Genomic DNA, 25,001 nt, shown 5'->3' on the forward strand with positions numbered 1-25,001 from the left:
TAGGGGCAAGCCCCAAAAGGAAGCAGGGGACATCTGCCCTGGCGGATGTGAGGGGGAAGAACGGCCCTGCCCTGAGGAGTCTGAGGAAGGGGGACTCAGCCTTGCCTTAAGTGGTCTGAGGAAGAAGACTGGGCCCTACCCTGGAGAATCTCAATGGGAGACATGGCCTTAACCTGAGCAACTGAGGGGGGCTGTGGGCCAGGGGCACTGATAGTGGGCGGGCCGGCACCTTGGTCTGGAAGGTGCAGAAGAGATGGGTGAGAAAGGGATTCTCCCCGGAGAGCGCCAGCACCCGCTTCTCCACCATCGTGCACTCCACGTCATCATCGATCAGAACCACGTCCTTCTTGAGGGCCTTGATGGCGAAGAATTCCTTTTTGCCCTTCAGCTCTGCGAGCAGCACCTAACAGATGGGCAGAGGTGCTGAGCAGGGGAGGTTCGGACCAAAGGTCAGGGCGCACGGCCCAACCCAACCCGGAAGCACCCAGGGAGGGTGGGAAGCAGGTGCCCCTTGGCTACCGAGCCCAGGTCCCTCGGGCTGCCTGCCCCAGGGCCATGGGGCCCTCACCTTCCCGAAGCTTCCTTTGCCCAGGACCTTGACGAAGGTGAAGTTCTCAATGCTGCACGTGGTGCTGCTCTCCCAGATCTTGCCGTAGGTCCCAGTTCCTGCCCGAGAGACAGCTGCTTCAAACTCATGTCTCATGTCCAGAGGGTGGGCCTCCCCTGCTGGGTCCCTCCCCACAGAGGTGCCTCCTCTCCAGTTGCACTCAACTGTGTGGAGAGGCTGGGTCCCATGCTGGCGTGGGGGGGTAGGGGCTTTCCTGGAAGGAATGGGCACAGCTTCACCTTGGACATCATCTCCAGAGACTCCTGGCTTCTTCTCAAAATTCTGGTAGATCCCAACAGTCTCTGCAGTCTCGGAGTCCGACCTCCGGGCAGGTCTCTGGAGGGGGTAGGGGTTGGGGGGCCAGAAGTCATACCATGGTCAGAACTCCCAACACAGAGGGAGGACCCCAACCATCCATAACTCTACCCTCAATACCAATGGGGGACAGCAGGGGCAGAGCCCGGGACCCCAGACAGTGCATGTGCATGTACACATGTGTGAACAAGTGCACACATGCGCGCACGCGCGCACGCACACACACACACTTCCGGCACAGAGACGCCTGGGTGGTCTGGAAGGCACTGATTACAAACAAAAGTTCTGGAAATTGAACCCTAACTTCCCAGCCACTTACTCAATAGATTTTTATTTGTGTTGCCTTCACTTTTTTTGTTTTTCCTCACTTGTGATAGATTCTAGAATCTTAAAGTTCTGTGGCCTCCTTCAAGCTCCACCCATACCCAAACACACACACACAAAACATGTACACACTGTACTTCCCTGGTGGCGCAGTGGTTAAGAATCCACCTGCCAGGGCCTCCCTGGTGGCGCAGTGGTTGAGAGTCCGCCTGCCGATGCAGGGGATACGGGTTCGTGCCCCGGTCTGGGAGGATCCCATATGCCGCGGAGCGGCTGGGCCCGTGAGCCATGGCCTCTGGGCCTGCGCGTCCGGAGCCTGTGCTCCGCAACGGGAGAGGCCGCAACAGTGAGAGGCCCGCATACCGCAAAAAGAAAAAAAAAAAAAAAAAAAAAAAAAAAGAATCCACCTGCCAATCCAGGGCACACGGGTTCGAACCCTTGTCCAGGAAGATGTCACATGCCGAGGAGCATCTAAGCCCATGTGCCATAACTACTAAGCCTGTGCTCTAGAGACCGCAAGCCACAATTACTGAAGCCCGCACGCCTAGAGCCCGTGCTCCACAATGAAGAGTAGCCCCTGCTCGCCACAACTAGAGAAAGCCCGCATGCAGCAACAAAGACCCAACACAGCCAAAAATAAATTAATTAATTAAAAATAAAAAGTAAAGGAGGAAAAAGAGATTTTAGGTAAACTCTTTTTTTTTTTTGAGGTACGCAGACCTCTCACTGTTGTGGCCTCTCCCGTTGCGGAGCACAGGCTCTGGATGCGCAGGCTCAGCGGCCATGGCTCACGGGCCCAGCCGCTCCGCGGCATGTGGGATCTTCCCGGACTGGGGCACGAACCCGTGTCCCCTGCATCAGCAGGCGGACTCTCAACCACTGCGCCACCAGGGAAGCCCTAAACTCTTTTTTAAAAAAAACAAAACATATACACATAAAGGCTTTAGTTCCAAGTGTTCCAACCTTGCAGTCATCCAGGTTCACCCTCAGGAAAAGCACTGCTTGAATAACTAATTTCTTAGGAGAACAAGCCCACCACCCTCTAATGTCCAATCCTTGAACTGGATCTTCCAGAAGTAGGGTCTTATGTATAAACGCCCCTCACTGCAGTTCCCCAGGAGCGGGCATGAGCCCTGACTCGTCCCCAACCCTGCCACCCTCTGTCCAGGGTTCCCACAGTGCCTGCCCACCTGGGTGACTTGGTTCAAAGCCTCGGCCAAGAGCTTCTGGTTGATGCCACAGAGGTTGGCCACCTTCATCTGGCACTTATGGTGCACGTTCATGCCACAATCTGGGGTGGGAGAGAAGCAGAGCCATCAGGGCCCCCGCCCAGTCAGGCAGCCAGCAGGCTCCAAGAAAACTGTCCCCTTGTCCCAGGCCCAGCCAAGGGCAGGGAGGGATGGAGGAGAGAGCAGGAGAGACAAGGGCTTTTGGCAGGGTCTGCGGGGTTTCCTGCCTTTAGAAAAAGATGTATCTGAAGCCATCACGAGCACCTCAAATCTTTCATTATTTAAAGAAGAAAAAGAAAAAACAAATGTCTGGGACAAGCTAGACAAGTCACTTTTCCTCCAGATGTCTCTCGTTTCAGTGAAGCCTGAGGTGGGGGAGGGCCTGCGAGGAGCACAAGCTGAGCTGGTGTGAGACAGCCCCGGCCAGGGAGCACCTTCCACCTGCTTTCCCCTCGGTGACTCTCTGGGGCCGACTCGACTCTAACGCCTATTTTATACTTGAGGACGTGGAGCTCTCAGCGGTGGGGCCACCTTCTGACGGTCACACAGCAGTAAATGACAGAGTCAGTCGGGCCAGTGGGGAGGGGCCAGGAGGCCTCACCCACATGAGAGTCCCCGAGTGAGGGGGCAAAGGCAGCCTCAGCTGGTCTCAGCTTCCGGGGTCCGGGTGGGCCCCCCTCCCACTTCCGCCGCAGCCCCCGCCCTAGCCGGCACGCACCTTCACACTTTAATCCCTGCTTCACCAGCCCCCAGAGCAGGCTGCCGCAGTGGTCGCAGAAGGTGGGGCTCATGTAGTTATAAACCTTGAACCGGTGTGGCATGTCAATGTTGAAACGTTCTTTCTGGAACTAGGGGTGCGGGATGTCACAGATCAAGGGTCACATGCCAGCTCCAGCCCCTCACCCCCTAACTCTCCCTGACCCAACCCCATGCATGGCAAGATACCCAAGAGGGCTCCGTGGGGACTGGGAAATCCAGGGATCCCAGGGGCCAAGCCAGGGGAAGGAAGGAAGAAGGAAAACGGGGAGGAAGGGTGACCCCACAGGGAAGGGGTGGGGAGAGCTCGAATCCCTCCCGCCCTGCCCTGGGCCCGGCCTCACTATGGTGTCCCGGCTGTTGGCTGCAGTGCCCGTACACCGGCCAATGATCTTGTCGATGCATTTCTTGTGGATGGCAGCGTTGCATTCTTGAGGAGGCCCAGGCCCAGGAAGGGGACGGGAAGGCCCCGGAGGGGCAGAGTCTGTGAGCTGGTGCCCTCTGGCCCAGTCCTGCCCTCCACACAAAGCCCCCGTGCTCCCCGACCACCCACACCCTCACCACACGGAGCCCTCGGCCTAGAGCTTGACTTTTCTCTCCTCCGGTCAGTCCCTGTGGGAGGAGTCTGGGAAGGATGCGGCGGGGAGGACAGGTCGATCTGGGGGGGGTCTCAGAGGTTAGGAAAGGCTCAAGGAGTCCCGGTGGGCGGGGAGGGGGGCATGGCAGTGAGAGAACTAGAGGCAGGGGAGCCCTCTCTGTGGCTCAGGACAGCAAACAGCTCTTAAGCACGCACACGCACACACACACACACACACACACACACACACACACACACTGACAGATGCACCCCAACACAAAGGCACTCAGATACACGTACACAGCATATATAATGACAAACCTTCTTACATAGAATGCTTACCGGGCACCAGCCACACTTAAAATACAGCTTTACATATTTTATCCCATTTGATCTTCACAATGACTCTACTGTCCCTATTTTACAGATGAGGAAATTGAGGCACAGAGAGGTTAAGTAACTTTGTCTAAGGTCCTACAGCTAGGAAGTGGTAGAGCTGGGATTCAGACCCAGGCAGGCTGGCTCCAGAGCCTGTGCTCACCACCACCGGTCCACACTGCCTCATGCATGCACCGACGGCCATAGAGAAGGGTGTGCTCATACGTGTGTAACAGATGCACACAGCTCTCAACAGAAGCACATGCAGCCAGGGATGTGCTGGCAAAGGTCTAATAGCCTCTCTTGGGGGAAAGAGCCCCGATGTGCAGCACTGGCAGATTCTGTGTACATACGCCACCGGGGCCTATTTCAGGCCGCCAACGTGATGTCACTGAACGGGAAGCGCTGGGAAGAGACACGCCGGCTCCAGCACTCACTGACGCAGCCGCCGTCCACACACACGCTACCACATGGAAAGCCTCACGTGCACACACTCAAGCACAGGCTTCATCCAGACACACCGTCCCAACACAGGGACACAGGCTTCTCTGTGAAGGCACGCAGGCACATGCGTGCACACACATGTGCATACAGACCGGGCTGTGGAGACACTTACGCCTGCACTTGTAGCCTTGCTTGTTGAGACCCCTGAAAGGCAAGTACCCAGGCAGGGTGAGTGAGGGGAAGCACCGGGGATGGGGGCCCTCCCTCACCCACCCCACCCCAGCGGACACAGCCAGTCTCACCAAACAAAGTCTCTGCACACAGAGCAGAAAGTGGGCTGTCCAAAGAAGGTGGCGATAAACTCGTGGTTCTTGATGTAGTGAATTTTGGCCTGTTTGATGGCTCCACGGCGGTTCATCGTTGGGAACTTGGCCCCGTCTTCACTCCGCATTGATTGCTTGCAATCTGGGGGCCGGGTAGCAGTGAAGTCAGCCCCAGCCCACGGGAGGGGCCACACCCCTTCAGTTCCTCCCAGGGCAGTCCTGGACAGAGCACCAATGGAGGCTTCCCTAAACCTCCGTTCTGGCTCTGGCCTCTGAACCTCCGTCCCCAGCCCAGGTAGGGAGGGGCTTACCTATGTCTTCCAGGAAATACTGCACAGACATCAACACCTTGGCCTGGGGTTGCAGGTCCAGCTGCAGGAGTAAGGGTGGGGGAGTCAATGAGGGCGAGCCTGGGCCAAGCCAGACTCAGAACCCGCTCCCATGGTTGGTCCCTGAAGGGCCAGGGAGTCCCAGCAGCCTAGCCAGACACCTGTCTGCCCAGAGTGGGCAGGGCCCCACCCCTGAGCCCCGTCCCCAGCCCTCACCCAGGAGTATTATTACATTTGGGGAAGTAAAAGGATCCAGCCCACACCCAGCTTGGCCACATGGCCCAGGGAACAGAGTGGGAAGGGAAACTCCCCACCCCCACCCCCGGCTGCCCGCTTCACAAGGATCTTAGAATGGAGGCACCGCATGCCCCCACACATGCAGACACACAGACACACGCATACTGACACAGCGTGCTGGTTCTCTCTCTCTCTCTTTCTCTCTCTCTCTCTCTGTCGGGGGCTCTGTCTGTCCACTCTCCTCACACAGACTGGCTCGTCCTAAGGGCAAGACCCTCAGCTCCCCCAGGGCCTGGTGACTGACAGTGTCCCTTGGGGTGGCGGACAGAGAGCACAACAGGAGTCTCTGCCGGCTTCTTCAAGGGTGGGTGCAGCCCTGGGTCAACCTCTCTCGGCCCAGTTCCTTCACCCCTCACTGGAGGCTGAGTAGAGTCTCCATGGTCACAGGTCTTTCCTGGCGGGGACATCTTGGCTGCAGGAGCCCACATATAACCCCAGGGGGCAGGGATGCCCTGCCAGAGCTGACGTCCTGTGGCCACAAGGGACATATGGCCACGTGTGCGTGCAGAGTCCAGGTTTCAGCAGGTGAGTGGAGGGCCATGAGCCTTCTCCTCCCCGACCCCCCCGGCTGTGGAAGATCATAACTGGTGTTCCCCGATGCCTGCCTGGGTTTGGAATATCTGTGAAGATTCCAAACAGAACTGGGAACAGTGGGGTTCTCTGAGAAGGGGGACCTGGTGTTGGGGCTAGGACCCACCCTTTCATAAAGCTTGATATGTTTTACTATGTGCACATACTGCCTTTGCAAAATTAAAAGGGAAAAAAGCAGCTGTAATACCAAGGAGGGCTCTCTTTAGCACTGCCTACGTGCCAGGTTCTGCAGTAAGCCCTTTGCATCCAGCTGCTCATTCCATCAAAACTGACCCCACTGTAGGTCTTTTAGTAGTTTCTCCTTTTACATATTCAGAAGCAGACTCAGAGAGGCGAAGGGTCTGATGAATCGCAAGACCAGGATTCGAACACAAGCTGTCGGCTACAGAGCTGCCCCAGTGGCCGGAGCGGCCGGGTGCCCTCAGCCATACCCGCTCACGTTGCCCACACACACGCGTGACTGTGGCTGTGCCCCTCACCCAGAACTCGGCCTTGCCATTGTTCTTCTTGCAGCGCTCGGCCAGCACCGACACACCCACTGTCACCTCGGACACTGGCTCCTCCGCGGCTCGCATCAGCACGATCTGGATGACGCGACCTTCGTAGATGTGGGCATCGAACGAGGACTTCCACTCGGGGTACATGGTGGGCTTCTTCTGCACCAGCGTCTTCCCACGCTCTGCAATGGGCCAGGAAGGCAAGGTCAGGCTAGGGACCCTCTGTGCTTCAAATCCCGGGCCTTCCACCAGCCTTCCATCCTATGGAATCTGCCTGCTCTCTCCCCCAGGGCCCAAGTCTCCACTCCTCAGCTCTCATGACCATGCTCTGCTCGCCTCACCAGCCCTATCTCACTCACAACCCGCCTGAGAGCACAGAAACGCCGGCAGTTTCCCCCGGGTGCCCTGCTAGGTTCCACCCCGGGCCTCTGCTCCTGCTGTCCCTTCTTCCTGTGACCCTCTTCCTCTAGCCCCTCTTAGATGTCACCTTCCCTTAGACATGTACTCAGTGACACTGCCACAGGCTCCCACATGCCAGCCATGGTGTTGGAGGAAAGAACACGGTACCTGTCCTCCTAGAGTCCTAGTCCTGGGCAGAGACATGAATCAGTTCACCCCTCAAGTGAACATTAAATCACAGCTGTCATGAGACTGAAGAGGGCAAGGTCACTGGTTCTAGACCCGCCCATGGTCACGTGGCCTGCCCCAACCTAAGGGTCAGAGAAGGCTTCCTAGAGGAAGGGACAGCTCAGCTGAGACCTAAGGGATCAGCCAGGGGTTCACCAGGTGAGGGTAGAAGAAGGAATGGCGTGAGATGTTTGCTTCTTCCAGGATGACCTCCCTGACTGCAGCCTGGGATGGTTCCTCATCTGGACTTCCCTATCACAGGATTCACTGTGTGCCTCCTCCACCAGACTGTAAGCCCCATGAGGGCAGGGCCTGGTCAGCCCTGGAGCATGGCAGTGTTCTCAGTGCCCAGCACAGGGCCTGGCACAGATGGACATGTGGAGCTCCTGCAGGGAGCCTGTTCTTGGGTGAAACAACCAGTGGGGGAGGAGCCAGAAGCCCTGAGCTCCACAGAAGGTTCCATGTAGCCAGTGCAGGTGGTCCTACAGGCAGTGAGTAGCCTCTGTTGTCCTGTATCGCAAGCTGAGCTGGGCAGGGAGACGAGGACAAGGAAGAGAAGGATCCCTCAGAGGCTCTAGGAGAACAAGGCACAGTCCCTTCCATTGCCTCCTCCTGGCCCTGGCTTCCCCACCCCACTGGCTGCTGCCAGTGCCTGCAGCACAGGTAGGGTCCAGCCTACAGCCCTACCTGTGCTGAGTGCCTCCTTCATCTTCACAGCACAGAAGGGTTGGCTTGCCTCATCTGCGGCCTGCAGGGAGCCCAGCTCGTAGGAGTTGAAGGAGATGCGCAGGAACGGTGCCATGTTGGGGCTTGCAGCAGGGCTGTGGAGACAGAAGGTGTGAGGCGGGCAGCAGGGACAGCCCTGGGAGGTGGTCAGGTATCCGCTCCCCCCCAGGGCTCCCACAGCATTGAATTTGGCCCACGTGGTGCTTAAAATGCACTAGTCCTAGTTGCCACCATTAAAATTGAGAAGTTTTATTTAAGACTAGATTGGTGGCCTCCCTGGTGAAATTGGAAGGTGCGACATCAGGCCTACTGGGCAATATCTGGCTGGCACTGACCCCTTTGTTGGGCACCCCTGCCGGTTGACTCCAGTTCAGAGGCCCCCTTCCACTTCTCTCCAAATCCTATCTAGGCCCCGGAGGCGTGTGAGCCTGTGACTCCCATGTCATTCATTTGGGGAGTCGGTCGTTCAATGCCTCCTTTAATACCCAATGGCTGTTACCTAGTATGTGCTGGCCATAGCACCTTGGTGCCAGCCAAGATGGGCAGGACAGCACCCCTTCCTCCCTGTACCCTGCCCCATGCAGCCCTCTTTGGTTTCAAAGTTTGTTTTTTGCTCATAACTACCCAGGCAGACAAGCAGGGCCAAGACAAGTAGCAGGGCCAAGATGATCACCCCCACTTTTCAGATGGGAAACTGAAATCCTGAGGTTGAACCAGAACCCAAAGCTGGGATTCTACTAATTAAGCACCCACTTTGCCTGGGACCAGGGTAGTGAAAGGCCCCACCCACATCAGCGTGCCTGACACTTCTGAACCTGAGCCCCTTGGGGTCAGGCGCTCTCGCCTACCTGGAAGTTTGTCCGCACTTTCAGACTAAGTTTTTCCAACTATAAAACTACTTTAATGTCGAACGTAACGCTGACTTTGCTCCTTAAACCACACAGGTTGGCCCCACACGCCCCCATTCCTCACAGTTCCTCAAATCGAGGATCACTACGGGTGGCCCTGAAGGTCTTTCGGCTTGTCCTCGTGGAGGATGCTCAGCTGTGCAAGCCCACAGGTGTACACTCGTACACCTGCGCAGACACTGGCTCCGGGCCGAGGCCCCACAGGAGGGAGCTCCACAGCCGAGGCTGCAGGAATGCTCACTAACGTTCGTTCCCGTATATACGTATTTGCTCCATCCTGAACACAAGCCGGCACGGAGGCAGACTCAGACACGCACCCCTACCCACACATGCGCCTGTGTGCACAGGCAACAGCCACCCTGGCCCTGGGACAGCCCCCCCAGCTCCTCCACATGGCCGCAGAGTACCAGCCAGGCCTGCTGGCAGCTCCAAGCCCAGATGAGCTCACAGGAAACACTTGACCTCAGCCTACAGCCCAGCCCAATGGCCCGGCCAGTCCTCTGAAGCCTGCAGCCAGAGTAGAGGGGAGGGACCATGTGGGGCAGACTCCACCATGTCCCCTGCCCGGGCCAGGCTCCTACTCAGAGGGAGCGAGAGTGGGTGTGTGAGCTCACGTCTGAGACCAGACAGGCCAGCCACAGTGACCCCTCAGCAGGCAGGGAGGGAAAGCCAGCTGTGGGCGGCTGCTGCTTCCTCCTGGGGCCCAAGCAGGCATGAGTGTGCAAGCTGGTGTTGGGGGGAGGGGGGCGGTATGTGTGGGTGTGACTGCACAGCCATGGAGATGTGTGTGCCTGCGAGGACATGTGAGTGGGTGGCAGGTAGTGTGCACTCAGCCAATGTTGAAGTGGAGAGCGAGCTGCGTGGGCCTGGCTGGGAGCGTGCGTAGGAGCCTGGGTGAGTGTCTCAAACTTCTAGGCAAAAGGACATCGTGCCCCTCCTGCCACCCAGTGTGGTCTGGGGGTCCAGAATGATCAGCAGGGCCCCTGCACAGCACACACTTGCCATGTGTCTGCATCCACGTTCCAGGGCCTGACCCCCGGCAGATGTGGCTCAGCCTCATGCTTCCCAACAGGATAACCTCGAGACCCAGGTGCGGCCGTGATGAACTTCCTGAGTGTCTCAGAGGATGAGGGGGCAGGTGGGCAGGGACAAAGGAGGAGCAGTTGTGCTGCAGGGGGCTGGGCTCATATGCGAGAGGGGGTCAGGGCAGCCCTGGGTGGCAAAATGACGGTCAAGCTGCCTGGGTATAAGATCCTATCACCCACACTGCCTTGGCTGTGGGACTCTGTGGGTCACCTGGCCTGAGTCTCAGTCATCCCCATCCTCCAGATGAGGAACAGTCCCTCGCTGCAGGGTTGCCACGATGATGAGAACTTGTATAGGACGAGAGCCAACACCAACCCCACAGACTCAGGGAGGGGGCCTCTTCCACTACAACCCCTTCTTGCTAATAGCACCCCTCCTTCATCTGTGCACCTTCCTTCACCGCTTACAAAGTACACTCATATTCCCACCACATCCACTCCACGCCCCGCCCCACAGCCTGGGAAGACGGTCCTGATAACTGACTCTACCTCTCGGGGAAACGTCTCCAGGAACAGAGCTGCTCACAGAGCTGCTACCCCAGGTGGGCCCAACACCTACCGGCCAGCTCCTCCTCGGCCCTTCCCCCACCTCCCCTCGGGGCCCAGTCCAGGTGGCCCATGGGCTCCGGGTCACCCAGCAGGAGCCGTCCATGGACCACCCAGGGCAGCGAGGCAGAGACAGGATCATCAGCCTGCCCTCCAGCTCTGCAGCACACTCGGAGCAGTTGCTGTTCGCAGTCAGTTAGAAGCCACCAGAGGGAAAACCACAACCACAGCAGGCCCCAGCCCTGGCCCCAAACCTGCACACCCAGGCCGCAGCGCCGTAAGAGAGAGGACCCACGGGCTGCCCTGGGGCTACTCGGCAGTAACCCTAGGGTTAGGTCACCTAGCCCCAGCTACCTAGGACTAAAACTAGAGCATGGGCCCCGGCCAGGTTCTATCACCTCCTCCACCTCAACTGCACCGCCTGGACCCCCAGAGGAAGACAGGCACCACGAGCTGGCATCTTCTTCCACTGATGGCCATGTGACCCTGAAAGAGGTCTTGGGCCCCTGCACACCAGGACCCCCCTGCACAGCAGAGCCAGAGTTGCCCACCTACCTTGCAGAGCATCTGAACACTGGTGGGAAGGCCAGGCGGTAAAGGATAGCACAAAAGCAAGGTGGGCCAACTATTTATAGCCCCCATGCAAATTGGCTCAGGCCCACAGGCCCCAAAGGGAGGCCACTGGCTCAACCTCATCCCCACTCTGCAGGGCCACGGAGGTGGCAGGGGTTGGACTCCACACAGGCCTCCATGGGGACCAGCTCCTTGGAGCCAGCTGAGGCCAGCCAGGCCTTTCCCAACTGCCTGTGGGCTCCAAGTCTCTACTCTCCTGCTTCTCTAGCCCACAGCAGAGGCAGCCCTGTGAAGCAGAGAGCTCCGGACTTGGGAGTCAAAGGGCCTGGGTGTGAATCAGTACCCTCACTTATAAGAAAGCTCATCCTTCTCTGAGGCCAACATACACCAGACCAACCTTGTAATGGCATTAGCTCACTTTATCCCTGTGCAGGTCCCAGAGGTGGATATTTTACTGATGAAGAAACAGGCTCAGAGAGGCTAGGTGACTTGCCCAAGATCACAGAGCCAGTAAGTGGTAGAAGGAGGTTCTGAATCCAGGCCTGCCTGACGTTGCAGCCCACACTCTTCTGGTATGCCATGTCAGGAAGAGGAGACTAAGGGAAAGAGGGGGCAGAGCTAGAGAAAGATAAATGTGCAGGGAGCAATACACACTAACACAGCCATGAGGACAAAGTAAACAAGAAGAGGGGTGAGGGCACCAGGAGACAGGTCCCCTGTGCTTGGCCACCCAACCCCCTCCAGGCTGGTCCTAGGTCTGACCTTGGGGACCCCCTGCTACTGTACAAAGAGGGTGGTACAGACCCCTGAACTGCTACTTCTTCTCCTGACCCAGCTGTTTGGAACAGACTCCAGTTCTTAAAACCTGGGGAACGTCTGGCTGCATCCCAGCCCCAGGAGATGAGGGCTTGCTGGCCCTGCTCCCCACCCTGCCCTAGACCAAGAGCCCAGAGGTACGGAAAGGCAGGGCTGGGCCGGACCAGAACAGGCGGCCCGCTTCCACCAGGGCAGCGGAAACCTCCCAACCAGTCGGGGGCAGTGGGCAAGGCCGACCTCGAGGTGACCAGAGTGACTGTGCCAGTTGAAGCTCCTTGGAGCTTGGGCGTGGAGGACAAGTATGCACATTACACATCTACGTGTGTGTGCGTGAGTGTGTTCCAGTAAAGGGGGCAGGTGGGGTGCATGGCCTGAGGGGCACTATCAGGAACAAAAACGCATCTTCTCATTTTTCTACAGCAATCACATATAACTTGTTGGATAACCATTTTTTTAGAGGTAAAAAAATAAAACCCATCAAGCCCAAAATATCTCCCAAGAGATGGGCCTTCAGAAACTGACATGTCCATCTCCTCTTTGTACGGAGCGGGGGAACTGAGGACCGGGTCCTGCAATGAGGGTCCCCTGGCCCCCAGGTAGGGCCCGGTCCCCTCCACCCTAGTCCTTCCCTGACATTTGATTCTGCCTCACAGGCCACAGGGTGATGCCTGCTGGACAGAGGAGCAAAGCAGGGCCCGAGAAGAGAGGCCTTGGGCAGGCTCTTGGGGAGACTGTGAGAATGTAGAGGGGGGCTCCCTCGCAAAGTCCGCCAGGGAACAAGAGGAGGCAGGCTGAGGTCAAGCAAAGCAAGGGTAAGTAGGACCAGCTGAGGCCCCTAGTGGGTCTAGGGTCTGGTTCCCTTGAACAGACCCCTGAGGAGAGGGGGATACACCCCTCCCACACAACCCTCCCCCCACACACCTGCCCAGCCTGGGGCAGCCCCTGCCACCTGCCCACCTGCTGCCGGTCAAGGCTGGTGGTGGCGGCAAAGCAAAGTGGGGCAGTGTCGGCCTAGGCCCTCTAGGGACACAGACCCTGCCTGCGGGGAGCTCAAGGTCCGGCCCACATCAGTCTTGAGGGATGAACAGAAGAAGGAGGACACAGGAGGCACACGCAGTGGGAGGGAAGGAGAGTGAGAGGCAGTGTGATTGCAGGAGGAGCAGGGCTGGCCCTGGCAGGGTTGCAACAGGGCAAGGGGGCTGGGCGTGGCAGAAGCTGCCGGGCAGGGCAGGCAGGCGGGTAGCAGCTCAGCTGGGAGGCTGGCTTCCCCAGATGGCCTTCCCAGACAGAAGCAAGTTAAGGAGGCCACAGGGGTTTCACAACCCAGGAAATGGGCTCAGCAAGAAGAACAGGAGGTGGGGGAGGGGAAGGGCTAGCAAGACCCCTCCAAGGCCCTTCCCCCAGGGCCTGTGCCCCAGCCCCCATGTCCTGGGAGAGGGACCAGCCATGGTCTCAGGTCATGGCCAAGTCCCACAGCAGGGGATGCTCCCCACCCCTGCTCTCCCCCAGGACTAGCACCTTATCCCCCAGCCAGACTCCTTCTCAGCCTCTCCCTCGCCCCACACAGACCACCCACTGCCGTGGACTCTCCTCCCCTTCCCCAGTGACCTCCCCTACTACCTGTCACCACTCCCGGTCCCTCCCCAATCCATTCTTCTCACAGCTCAGAACCTCCTGGACTCCCACTGCCCTTGGAGAAGGCCCAAACCTCAGCCTGGCCCTGGCCTCCCGCCACCTCAAATCTCACCCCTGGCTACTCTGTGAACACATGCCTCACTTTCCAGCTTTTGCACAGGCTGCTCCCTCAGCCAGAATGTCTCCCTGAATTCCTCCATATCCTTACAGATTGCTCTGAAGTCCAGCCCTTCCTTCCCCACTTGCCAGGAAACCAGCTGCTCCTCTATCTCACGTGCCCCAGCAGGTCCCCTGTGCGTGTCTGAGATCACACTCAGCAGAGGACCTGGGTGTCTGCCTGTAGCTCAGCCTTGTCAGCTCTGGCCACACATCTGACTATCCTGGGGACATGCAAAAACTCCACTGCCAGCTGACCCGGCCCACTGATGGGAATCAGAGGTGAGGCCTGGGCAGCACAACTGAACCTTTTCCAACTGTCCTTCCCTCAGAACCAGTGAAACACCTGGCTTTTCCCTCAGGAAAACCCATGCCTGTGGTGACAAAATTCTGCACATGATAGGGTGGGGACTGTAGGTCTCGAAGGCCTAGCCTGGTCCCAGGTCACCCCCAGCCAGCGGGCATCACAGTGACAAGACACACCAGGCCCATGGAACTCACAGCCCCACAGGGGACAGCCACATAAGTGTGTAATTACAGAGAAGATGACCGCTGCTCAGGCAGTGAGAAGGCCTGGGGTAGAATGGGGGCTGGAGGGGCCTGTCAGCCGGGGCGGAGGGGGCGGGGTTTGCCTTAGGAAGGGCTTCAATCTGAGAGATGCCCAGGGCGCCACGAGCCCATCTGGCCAGAGGGTCTGGAAGGGTAACGGGGACAGATCTTGGGACCCTGGCTGTCACTGGCTCACACTCACCCCTGCCGGCCCATGTGGGGTGTAGGACCTGTGTGGGGCACAGTCCACAGCAGCCACAGGCCAGAGCCACTCAGCTGGCCCTAGGACTGGGGAAGCCCTGGGCTCAGCCAGAGGGAGGGCTCCAGGTACCCCTGAGGGGGGAACAAAAGTCCCTTCATGGCAAGACTGAGGACAAGGGGCCTCTGTGAGGAGCCAGGGTAGGGGGTATGTCAGGGCCTTTCCCAGAATAACCACACCTGGGTGCCCACATGGGCACACCCACCAAACCAAACACAGTTACACGTGGGGAGTCCTGACTGCAGTTGGACATACACACACAGCTGTAGCCATAGGCACATACACAATCCTATGACAACTCAGTAACGCACACACCAAGAAAGACACCCCTGCTCCCCGGCTCTCACATGTTGACAGACGTCCAAGCCCACGCAGATCACACAGGACATTCGTACCCTCACGCATTCACCAGCACAGGGAGATCTGTGTGCACACAGGGAGCCGCGAGAACACAGGCACAGAGACACTCTAGGCTGGCAGAGATCAACTCACAAGCCTGAAAGGACCCACACGTGCCTGACTACGGTCTGCCACCGGAAAGTCCAAATGTAGCTTTTTCTCCTGCAGCCCGTGGGGCACAACAACTGGGGACAGGGGAGGCAAGGGCAGCAGGACACCAGGCAGGCTGGGCCTCCCCACTGAAGGAGGTGGAGAGAGTCCCTCCTGGCCTGGGACAAAGTCCAGTGTACAAGGGAAGGAGTGGGCCGGTCAGGCTCATCACTGGGTGGCCTCCCACTGCCTGAGGGGAAGTCAGTGGAGGTTGGGGACGAGGCTGGGGGCCACAGGTGCAGTCACAGGCCTGGCTCACAGGAGGAGGGGCGGGTGCACCTGTGCAGGTAGAGCAGCCCTGCGGGCACCCCACACAGGACCTCCACAGAGCTCCAGACTCACTGGGCAGAACCTGACAAAGAGAGGGCGGGTAATTCACCCAAAGCCACAAAGCCAACAGGGCAGACCCCAGGGTGGCAGAGAGGGACTCTCCGGTTCTAGCCCCAGAACTGCCCGTCTAGCCTCCCCGCGGGACAGGGCAGGTGCTTAACTGAGGGCACGGCTCCTCCATCAGACCCTACTCCTCAGCCCCTCTCTGTGCACCTCCTTCTAGAGTCCCTGTGATTTTCCTGATTGTCGACAACAGCCTTTGTGTTTGAGAGACGGTGAGATGGCCATCTAAGGCTTTTGCCATCCATCCCCACAAGGTGAGTAGGGCCTAGATGATGCCTCCCCACTTTAGGGATCAGGAGAAAGCTGGAGAGAGGCAGGACCATGGTGTCCCACGGCGGGCAGTGAACACAGGAACTGGAGAGCAGGGGCTGGTTGTGGGCTGGACGGATCTAGTTCAGTGGGGTCTACCCTGGGTGCCCTGCGAGCTTGGCCAAGGCCCTCTGGCGTCATCTGTGAAAGGGATGACCTTGCCCTGCCCAGGAGGTGGTGCTGAGTGTAGGAGCTGTACCGTCATCCTTATCAGTGCCGTCATCCTCACGCTGGGCCCTCTCCCCACCTGCCCCACCGCACATTTCCAGCTGTCTGATAGCCACAGGGGCCTCCAAACTTCCTTGGATCAGTGGGTAAAGGGGCTCTCTCAAGCCACCCAGCCCTGTGGTGCCCTGCTCTGGTCTGTTGCTCTGGAAAGAGACCAGGCTGGGCAAAGACAGCTGAGTCCACTGGCAGACCCCCGGCCAGCTACTGTCTCTCTCAGGACCTCAGTCTCCCTACGTTGACAATGGAGACCTCTCAGCTTCCTCCAGCTCTGACACTGAACGACCCTGCAGTTCTCCTCCTACCTCCTCCCAGCCCCAGCCCACAGCAAGCGGACACCTGCTCCAGCCTCAGGCCTTGGCGACTGGCTACTCCACTGTGCCTGTTTATCCAACACAGCCACAGACATAATCCAAAGCTTCCGGAGCTGTTGTGAAAACAGCAGCTCAGTCACCACAAGCCTGCCCTCCTGGGCACCCTGGCAGGGACCTTCGAGGGACAGCCACCCCAGCCCTGTACCCAAGGCCTCTCAAACTTCCCCACCAAAGGCCTGCTGAACCCCTCCTCCCTAGTCCGGGCTTTACGTGCTACCTCTCGACTCTCAGGTTTCACTTTCAGCCCAGACCCTCCTGAACTCCAGGGTCCCCAATCTCGCCAAGCTCTGGAGGTGCTCAAACACATCCAAATGAGGCCTACTGATGTTCTCCACGCAAGTGCCCCTGGTCTCCTAGCAGCGCCAGCACTCAGGCCAGACATCTGGCGGTCGTTTCCACCTTCCCCTTCTTCCCAGCACAGCAAGGCTATCACTTCTGCCTCCTGTCCATCCCGAAGTCCTCTCTTTTCTCCATCACCACCCCATCCAGACACCATCGCCTTCTGCAGGCCTGCACCAGCCTGCTCACTAACCTCCATCCTCTACTCTGGCCCCCACGGTCCCTCTGCCCCAGTGACTAGGCAGGTCTTTTAAGACAGTAAAGCAAATCTTGTCACCCCCTGCTCAAGGCCCCAGTGTTTCCCATTTCCCTTCTGATCAGCCCAGACCCCTCTCCCTGGCCTCTTGGCCATACCCTGCCCTGCTCCTGGGCCCCAACCCCAGCGACCACTTCTGGTTCCCTAAATAGCCACGTTCCTTTCTGCTCAGGAGCCTCTGAGCTCGCTGTTCCATCTTCCTGCTCCTCCCAAAACACACACTGGCTCTTTCTCATCATTCAGGTCTCAGATGGACACTCCCTGATCTGCCCATTTCACAGGTGAGGTGACTGAGGCTCAAAGTAGTCCAGTCCCTGGCTTGAGTACACAGCCAGTAAATATCAAGCAAAGATTTGAAGCCAGATCTGTCTGACGCCTGCAGAGGTCTTGCTTCTAAACCTTCGATGCCCTCGCTCACACTCCTAGCCAAGGCCCCTGCCCATCTCCAGCTCTCCAGGCTCCTGGCCCCTGCCTACTACACCGCCAGCATTACCATTCAATACCCCAGAACCCCAGCCCCTTGGCCCCAGATAGCAAAAGCCGAAGCTCAGCCCAACCCTCACTGGGCTAACCTTCTGTGTGTCCCTGGAACAGGCAGGTCCCTGCCACCAGCTGCCACATGGCAAGGATGTATGTATGGATGTGTGTAAGGGGATTTCCAGCTCTCCCCACTCCTCCAGCCTCCATGAGCCGCACACGTCCGCCCCCTTCCCCAGCCCAAAGGCCAACTCCAAGGGTCCGAAGAGCAGGCAGGCTGGCGGGAGGGCTCAGCAGCTATCCCCTCACTGCCAGCCTCAGCTTTTCCAAGCCCCATGTCCCGCAAGGGGCCAGGCAGGGGAGGGGCTTTGGGGAGGCCAGAGAGGGCAGCAGGCAGCTGCGGCCTGCCTTTTCCTTCTCTGCAACCGTTTGTCAGGAGATCTATTTTTCTCCCTTTGAAAGGGAGTGAGGGGGAGAAGAGCTGAGTGGGCACAGCTGTTCCACCCTGGAGTTATTCTCCTCCGAGAACGCAGAACCTACTGAAACAACAGAACTGTCCCCACCCTGCAGCACTGCCGCTGGAGGCAGAATCGAGACCCGGCTTCTCAGCCACAGCCACTTGGCCCCGTGACACTGGGCCCGTGCCCAGGCCATCAGAGGATAATAATCCCATCATCAGTACCACCTGCTGTTCTTCGAACAGTTACCATGAACTGGGTGCTGAGTGCTTTATACAGCTAGTTTCTACTTCTTACACACGAACAGCGTGTCAGGCACGGTCCTGGCTACTTTGCATACATCATCTGTTGTTTCCAGCACAACCTGGTAAAGGTGGATGCTGTCATGGTCTCAGGTGTCAGAGGGGGACACTGAGGCACTGGGTGTCAAAGCCACTTGCCCAGGTCCATTCATACAGCCGCTTAGAGCTGCCTAATCCCAGAGATGCAGCCCAGCTGATGTCACTCACACACAAGGGGCCATCCCTGCCTGAGCTAATGCTCTGAGCCTCAGCTTACAGCTTGGTGGAACGGAGGAGCTGGGGTTATGGAGGCTGCAGGGGACTCCGTGGCCTCTGCACCCCCAGCCCACTCCTTGAGTTTCTGTCCAGGCCTGACCAGGCATGGCCATGGAAAGCCTGGCCGGTTGACCTATCCACTGGCCAGACACTCTGCTCCTCTCGGAGGCAAGGCTGAGGTGGAGCAAGCCACAGATGGAGAGCTGGTCAGTCCCACTCTAAAACCACTTCCTGGGCAGCCCAGAGGAAGTGAGCCTCCGGAAACACCTCGGACGGTCTCTCCTTGGGCCCAGGCCTTGGAAAGGGCACAGACCGCCCCAGGAGAAGTCCCCTGCCTGCCTCCCAGTCCCCAGGGCCCAGCAACTCCACGTGTACCAGGCGTGGACACTGCAGGGAACACAGGAGCCGATAGGATCCCCCACCCGCCTGTGAGCACCTCGGCCCCGTGACCACAGGCAGCCCACTTCCTCCTCTGTGGCAGTAGCCACAAACGGTGCCAGCACAGCTGACATGGCCCCTCCCCTACATTTTTCCCCCCTCCCCCCAGTGCCAAGCCCTGGTCAGCCTGGGGGCCTAGCCCAGGCGGGCAGGATAGCTGGTGAATGCCTGGGAAGAGCTCACCTCCCACTGTGGCCCTGTCCCCTGGAGTGCCTGTGGTCACACGGCCACACCTCAAACCTCACCCTCAGTGCCAGATGCAAGCTGAGCTGTGACCCTGACCGAGGGCCGCCCCCCTTCCTGACCCAGAATGGGCACAGTGTGGTATGTGTGGGCAGGCGTCTGAGTGCACGGATGACTGGGTGAGCCTCTGTGTGCGTGTTTGAGCGTGCCTTCGGGTGAGTGCATGTGAACACCTGTGTATGTGTGTGCGCATGTGTGCTACGTGTGCAGGCACTCATGGGTCTGCGGGTATGGGTGCCGAATGCGGCTCAGCTTGTCTCCCTGTGTGTGTTTGTATGTCTATGCCAGCAAGGTAGGTGAAGTTTGAGAGTAGAAAGTGGGCTGGCTTTAAGGCTAATTAATTGAACTTAGGGAATGAGGCTCAGTGGTGGGCGGGAATGGCCCCCTGATCTCACACAGCAGAGTCCCCCAGCCAGCCAAGGACACATCACCTCCTCCCCACCAGGTTTGCAGGGAGGCTGAATAAACAGAAGACCCAGAGTAGACCCTGCCCTTGTTCAGTCCCTCCAGGAAGTGAGGGCCCTGACCTCTTGCCCCCCCCTCAAGGGGGAGCCCGGCCCCCACCATCTATTCACCCCTGAGACCTATAGGTGCCTGGCAGCCAGTAGGGGTGGGAGTGAGGGATTCATCTGGGAGGACTCCTGGGGCAAGAACACCTTGGCCACCCTGAGCACCCTCAAGTGCGCCCCAGAATCCTGTTCACTGGATTTCGGACACTCAGTGGGTAACTCACACTTATCCCTGTAATGTGGGCTGAAGGAGGCAAGTCTGGCCCCAAAGGAGGGAAGTTTTAGCTTTATAAGGGGCCTGAGAGAGTGCAGCCTTTCCCAGTATTCCTTAGAGACTCCCAGCTCACCCTGAATCTGGGGGCTGGGGATGGGGATTTAGAGCCTCTCCCCTGGCCCCAGAGAGGCTGCGGAAATGGGGGAACTGGGGTGTGGAAGAGAGCTGTGCCAGGAGCTGGGAGACCTCGTTCCATTCCAGCTCAGTGTCCAACCCCTACAGGGCCCAGGGCAAACCTCAGTTTCCCTTCGTGATGACAAGGACAGCCTGAGGCAGAGAAAGGGGCCAAGGAAAAGCTGATACATCTACTCTCACCCTGGCTCAGACACCACCTCCTCTCAGCACCAAACCACTGGTGGGCCCCAGGCCTCTGAGCTCCAAGGCCAAAGCCTTCCCTGGGCCAGAAGCCAGTTCTAGGCAGGGAGCTCTCAGGGGCAGGGCCAACTGCTACCTGCTCTGGGTGCCCAGCCCCATACCCAGACCAAGGACTCTGTGTGTTCCCCCACTCCAGTCCCAGGGCAGAAGGGGAGGAGCCCAAAGGGGATGGTCATCCCTGTACACTGTCCATCTGCCTAAGAGGACCCCATCTTACCTGGGGCTCCCGGCTCCCCTTTGTCTGTAGTCCTGGCTCCTGCTGCCACCACCGCCACACAACCACCACCAGAAGTAGGCCCACCGCCCTCACCTGGGCCAGTTCCTGGCAGACCTGCAGGAACAAGAGAAAACAGATGAGCTGGGAGGCACCACCAAACAGGCTCTTCCCATCAGTCAGCCCCAGCATGGCTGACAGAGGCCCGCCTCAGCCTCGTCTGGTTCTGAGACCTTGGCCTGTGGGGACCTGGCTTTCTCTTCTATGAAATGAGGTATTGGGCTTGACTTTTCCAGGGCACTGGCTATGTGTCCACTCCATGCTTGGGGTCAGAACACTATGTCTCAGCCCTTGGAGCATTCCCAGACTACAGATACAACAAGAAAGCTGTTCCTAATCCTCCTGTCTTCAAGAGCCTGCCCTGTGGGCTTGGAGACCTAGGGTGCAATCAGGTACCACCGCTTTGTGGCCTGGGGCAATTCCTCTGAGCCTCAGTTTGTCTCATCTTTAAAGTGGGGAGACTAAATTTCCCCAGATGGTACTGAGGCTCCAATGATGTGCTGTGCCAGCTGCTGTGCTGAACTCACACTGGGAGTGCCAAATGAACAGTGACACTTTTTTATTCTTTGTTTTGCACCTTCTAGTTCAGGTGATTCTCACATTACTGTTGTGCCCATTATACAGCTGAAAAAATGGAGGCCCAGAGAGATCCTAGAAGGAAGGAACAGCAAAGGCAACAAGGTGCCCTGGGTCTCCTGGCTGAAAGGCCTGAGCACTTTCTCTGCATGCCAGGCCTCCACAAAAGTTTCTCCTCCCCAGATGTGAGCCGCTCCTCCAGCTGAAGACCCCCATCACCACTCCCTCGGGGCTGAGGCATCCTCGAGCTTTATCTTTTTGCCTGTGCTTTAAGTTATTTCTAATTTTAAACTCCAATTAGCTGTGCCAGCTAAACGGTGTCAGTGGCCTGCGGTCACAGCTTCGAATCACCCCCACCACTCTCTCCCCATCACTGCTGCTGAGACTGGTAGGGGGTATCATGTGGGCTCAACAGGGCTGGATGCAGGTGGGGTCTCTGTCAGCCATCTTCCCTCCACAAGCAGTCTGGTCAAGCGGATGGGAGGGGGCAAAAGATACATCACAGGCAGGAAATTGGGTTGGGACTATCTGGGCTTTTATTAGCTCCAGCTCCCAGGAGAATGGGGACCATATAGTTTGCGGGGAGGTGAGTGGTCACCAAACAAGACTTAGCATGTGCTGAGCTTTCACTATGGACCAAGGCTGTACTAAAGGACCTCTGACACAGGACTTCTGGTCCTCACAACTTTCTCCACCCTGCAAATAAGGAAACTGCCTTAGAGAGGCCTAGTTCCCAGCTCTTGCTCTTAAAAGGCACAGTGTGTATTTGAGCCCAAATCTCTCCTGGGTCCAGAGCTCTCAGTCTTAGTCACAACACTGTGACCTCAGGTGCCTGTGAACTTGGGAGAGTAGAGGAAGGTGAGAGATGGAGGCTTTCCCCGTCTCCCCAGGAGCCAGGGCTGGGCCTGAGTGTATCATGTGCACATCCACACTCTCACAGCCTGCCACATGCATACACACACACACACACACACACACACCAGGGCTCTCACCTTCCCTCCCAGCACTGCCACCCCAGGGCACAGGCAACACACACCTTGTGGCATCCCCTCCTGCTACTGACACCCACGCCCAAGCACTCTCGGTTCCCCACAATCACAATGACTCCCCAAGCACACATCCTCACAGTTTCATACAGTCAGACTGTGAGTCTCCCACCAGTCATACACTCAGCCTCGGCCCCAGCCAAACTCCTGTCACACGCCAGATCCCTCATACCACCCTATAGCCAGGTACAGCTGTCCAAACACCTCCACATCACACACACACATACCCGCACAACTGCCTTCTATCGGCCTGCCCACCACACCCCAGCTCAGTCCACGGCAGGAACGAGGAAACCCAAGGGGCCAGTCCCCTCCCTCAGCGACTAGGTCAGTCTGGTCACAGCCTGGTCACAGTGGCTCAGTGGCAGAGAACAAGAACATGTAAGTGCACACACATACACACACTTATACAGACACACTCACACATGAGCCTGGTGGGCTGACACTAACACTGCGGGCTGCATGTACTCATGACCAACAAGACATACCCAGTGTACAACACAAGACCCTCCAGGCACATGGGGACACACATCCCAACACACAGAGGGGAGTCTGGTGACAAAGAACATAGTACACACATAGCTGCAGAGGGCACACAGAGCCTCAGGAAACTCAAAGAGGTATATACACATACACACAGGCAAGTCACACATGTTTAAAAGGACACACAGGGTCAAGTCTCAGACCCGGTGACAAAGAACACTCAAGGAGACACAGATACACAACATACCTACATGACAGATACGGACAACTCGGCAGAAGACAGGGTCCACGCACATAGGGTAGGGGCCAGAGGAGAAAGGAACGTCGCCTCACTCACACCAAATCCTTCTGACCCGGTTCTGGTGGGGGTCTCAGTGGGGCTCTCCCCTCCCCGACAAGGACGAATGGAGGAGTTGGGGAAGTGCGGCAGTTCTGACGGTGCCCACCTCCTGCCTCTTCACCCCTTCCCTCCTCCGCCTCCTCCCCTCTCCCGGCTGGGCCCCCAAAGGGGTGGCATCTGGACTGGGAAGGGGCCACTGGAAAAGGGGGCTGGGGGGGCGTAGGGGTGGGAGGGGAAGGGCAGGGGATAGTGTAGCATGGAGCCACGCCCAGCCCGGAGACAGACGGGGAGAAACACACAGAGACTGAAAGAAGAGAACGAGCGAGGAGGAGGCGCCGCGCCGGCTGTGCCGGGCAGGGTCCCAGAGGCGGGAGGCGAGGCCCAGCGGGCGGCCTGGCCTCAGTCCCGCGGTAGAAAAGATGAGGCGGCGGACAGGCAGGGGGCGGCGAGCGTGGCCGGGGGCGCCGCTCGCGGAGGACAGGATCTAGGGGGTGGCGGGAGGTGGACTGGGGGTGGGGTGATGGGGCGCAAGCGGGGCGAAGGGCAGCCGGATGGGTACTAGGAAGAGGCGGACGGGGGAACATTGAGGGGGTGGGGACGGATGGACGGACAGAGGGCCCCAGGAATTCGGAAGGGACGGTGGACCCTCGGAGGCGCTGGGGGCATACGCGGGTAGAGAGGGGCCGGGAGCAGACGGACAAGAGCCCCTCAGCCCTTACCGCTGGGGAGAGGGCCAGACGGACAAGAGCCCCTCAGCCCTTACCGCTGGGGAGAGGGCCAGACAGACGGACGGGGCCACGGAGACTCCGGCGGGTCTCAGAGCGCGGCGGGACTTTCGCCAGCCGCGGCTCAGTTTCGGAAACGGGAACCGGAGCGGGGAGGGAAAGGGAGGGACGGTGCGTCCTCGGGGCAGCCCGATCCCACGTCCGGGCCCGGCCCTCACTCACCTCCGGGCTCGGGCCAGGCGCCAGGGGTCGCGGTGGCTAGAGTCCGGCTCTCGGCGCGGCTCCCGGGAGCGCGCGCGGATGGGGGTTCGGTGCGCACCCGACCCGGACGGGCCCGGTGGCCGGTGAGGTACCACCCGGACCTCGGCGCGGCGGGCGAACGCCGGGGGTCGCTCAAGTGATCCCGGGTCCGCAGCCTCTAGCTCCCGCGCAGCGGCACACGGAAGTGCGAGGGGGCGGGGCGGCGCGGCGCGACCTCACCCAGGTGCCGGCCCCGGCCGCGGCCCCGCCCTGGGCCCGCCCCCACGAGGGCCCGCCTCCACCCGCGGCCCCCGGGGGTCTAGCGGCTAGGCTTTCCCTGGCCCGCCACTCAATGTCTGGGCCTCTCCGCCCGCCCCGGCACCCCTCGCCCCTGCCCGCCATTGGGGCACTACCAGACCTCAGAAGGGGCCTCATTTTACGGAGGACGCTGAGGCCAGGGTGGGTGGGGGGCGATCTTCCCGCCCCACGCCCCGCACAGCGAGCCGGAGAGGCGCCGGAGGGGGTTCCCCAGCTCCCAGCGCCGGCGCCCGGGACTCCCGCCCCGCCAGCTGGCCCGCCTCGCCGGGCCCTCGCTCTTTCTCTTCCTGTTGGCTGGAGTGCGGACGCGGCCGGGCTCGGTGCCCGCCGCCAGGCCGGCTAGTCCCGGCCCTGCCCCCGGAGACGAGTGGGAAGACTCCAGGGCGGGAGGCTCTAGATGGTCCACCGCTGCTGGTCAAGTGATTCTGGAAACAGCCCCTACCCCGATCCACCAGTATTCCTCCCTCCTGCCCCTGCTTTTCAGAGTTCCCCATCGCCTCTGGGAGGCTCCTGATCTTCCTTTCCAGACTTAGAACTTGGTTGTCTGGCATAACTCATTCATTCATTTCATTCACTGGGTATCCTCTGGGCCTCAAGTCTGGGGAAAGAGTAAGGCGCAGGGAATCCATTCTCTTGCTCCCAAAGATCAGAAAACCAAACCAATGACTCCATACTC

General features: G+C 58.9%; 1 protein-coding gene across 2 annotated transcripts in view; it reads right to left on the reverse strand.

The window, feature by feature from the left end:
• The window catches only part of PRKCD (protein kinase C delta), a 30,155-nt gene extending 5,959 nt beyond the window's left edge, over window positions 1-24,196 (reverse strand). Inside the window, exons 1-13 of one of the 2 annotated variants that reach the window (XM_081246705.1) lie at window positions 23,990-24,196; window positions 20,541-20,654; window positions 7,982-8,115; window positions 6,716-6,849; window positions 5,265-5,325; window positions 4,933-5,095; window positions 4,803-4,834; window positions 3,576-3,661; window positions 3,194-3,323; window positions 2,437-2,537; window positions 847-943; window positions 569-666; window positions 230-403 (exon numbers count right to left, since the gene is read on the reverse strand). In XM_081246705.1, the coding sequence (XP_081102831.1) occupies window positions 230-403; window positions 569-666; window positions 847-943; window positions 2,437-2,537; window positions 3,194-3,323; window positions 3,576-3,661; window positions 4,803-4,834; window positions 4,933-5,095; window positions 5,265-5,325; window positions 6,716-6,849; window positions 7,982-8,096 (1,191 nt within the window). In that variant the 5' untranslated portion in view covers window positions 8,097-8,115; window positions 20,541-20,654; window positions 23,990-24,196. Of the gene's footprint in view, window positions 1-229; window positions 404-568; window positions 667-846; window positions 944-2,436; window positions 2,538-3,193; window positions 3,324-3,575; window positions 3,662-4,802; window positions 4,835-4,932; window positions 5,096-5,264; window positions 5,326-6,649; window positions 6,850-7,981; window positions 8,116-20,540; window positions 20,655-23,989 lie in introns of both variants that reach the window. The other variant, XM_081246704.1, reaches the window with a different exon arrangement.
• Window positions 24,197-25,001: the final 805 nt, after the last annotated feature.

The sequence above is a fragment of the Mesoplodon bidens genome, assembly GCF_964165515.1.
Source record: "Mesoplodon bidens genome assembly, chromosome: 10".
In the NCBI taxonomy this organism is placed as follows: Eukaryota; Metazoa; Chordata; class Mammalia; order Artiodactyla; family Ziphiidae; genus Mesoplodon; species Mesoplodon bidens.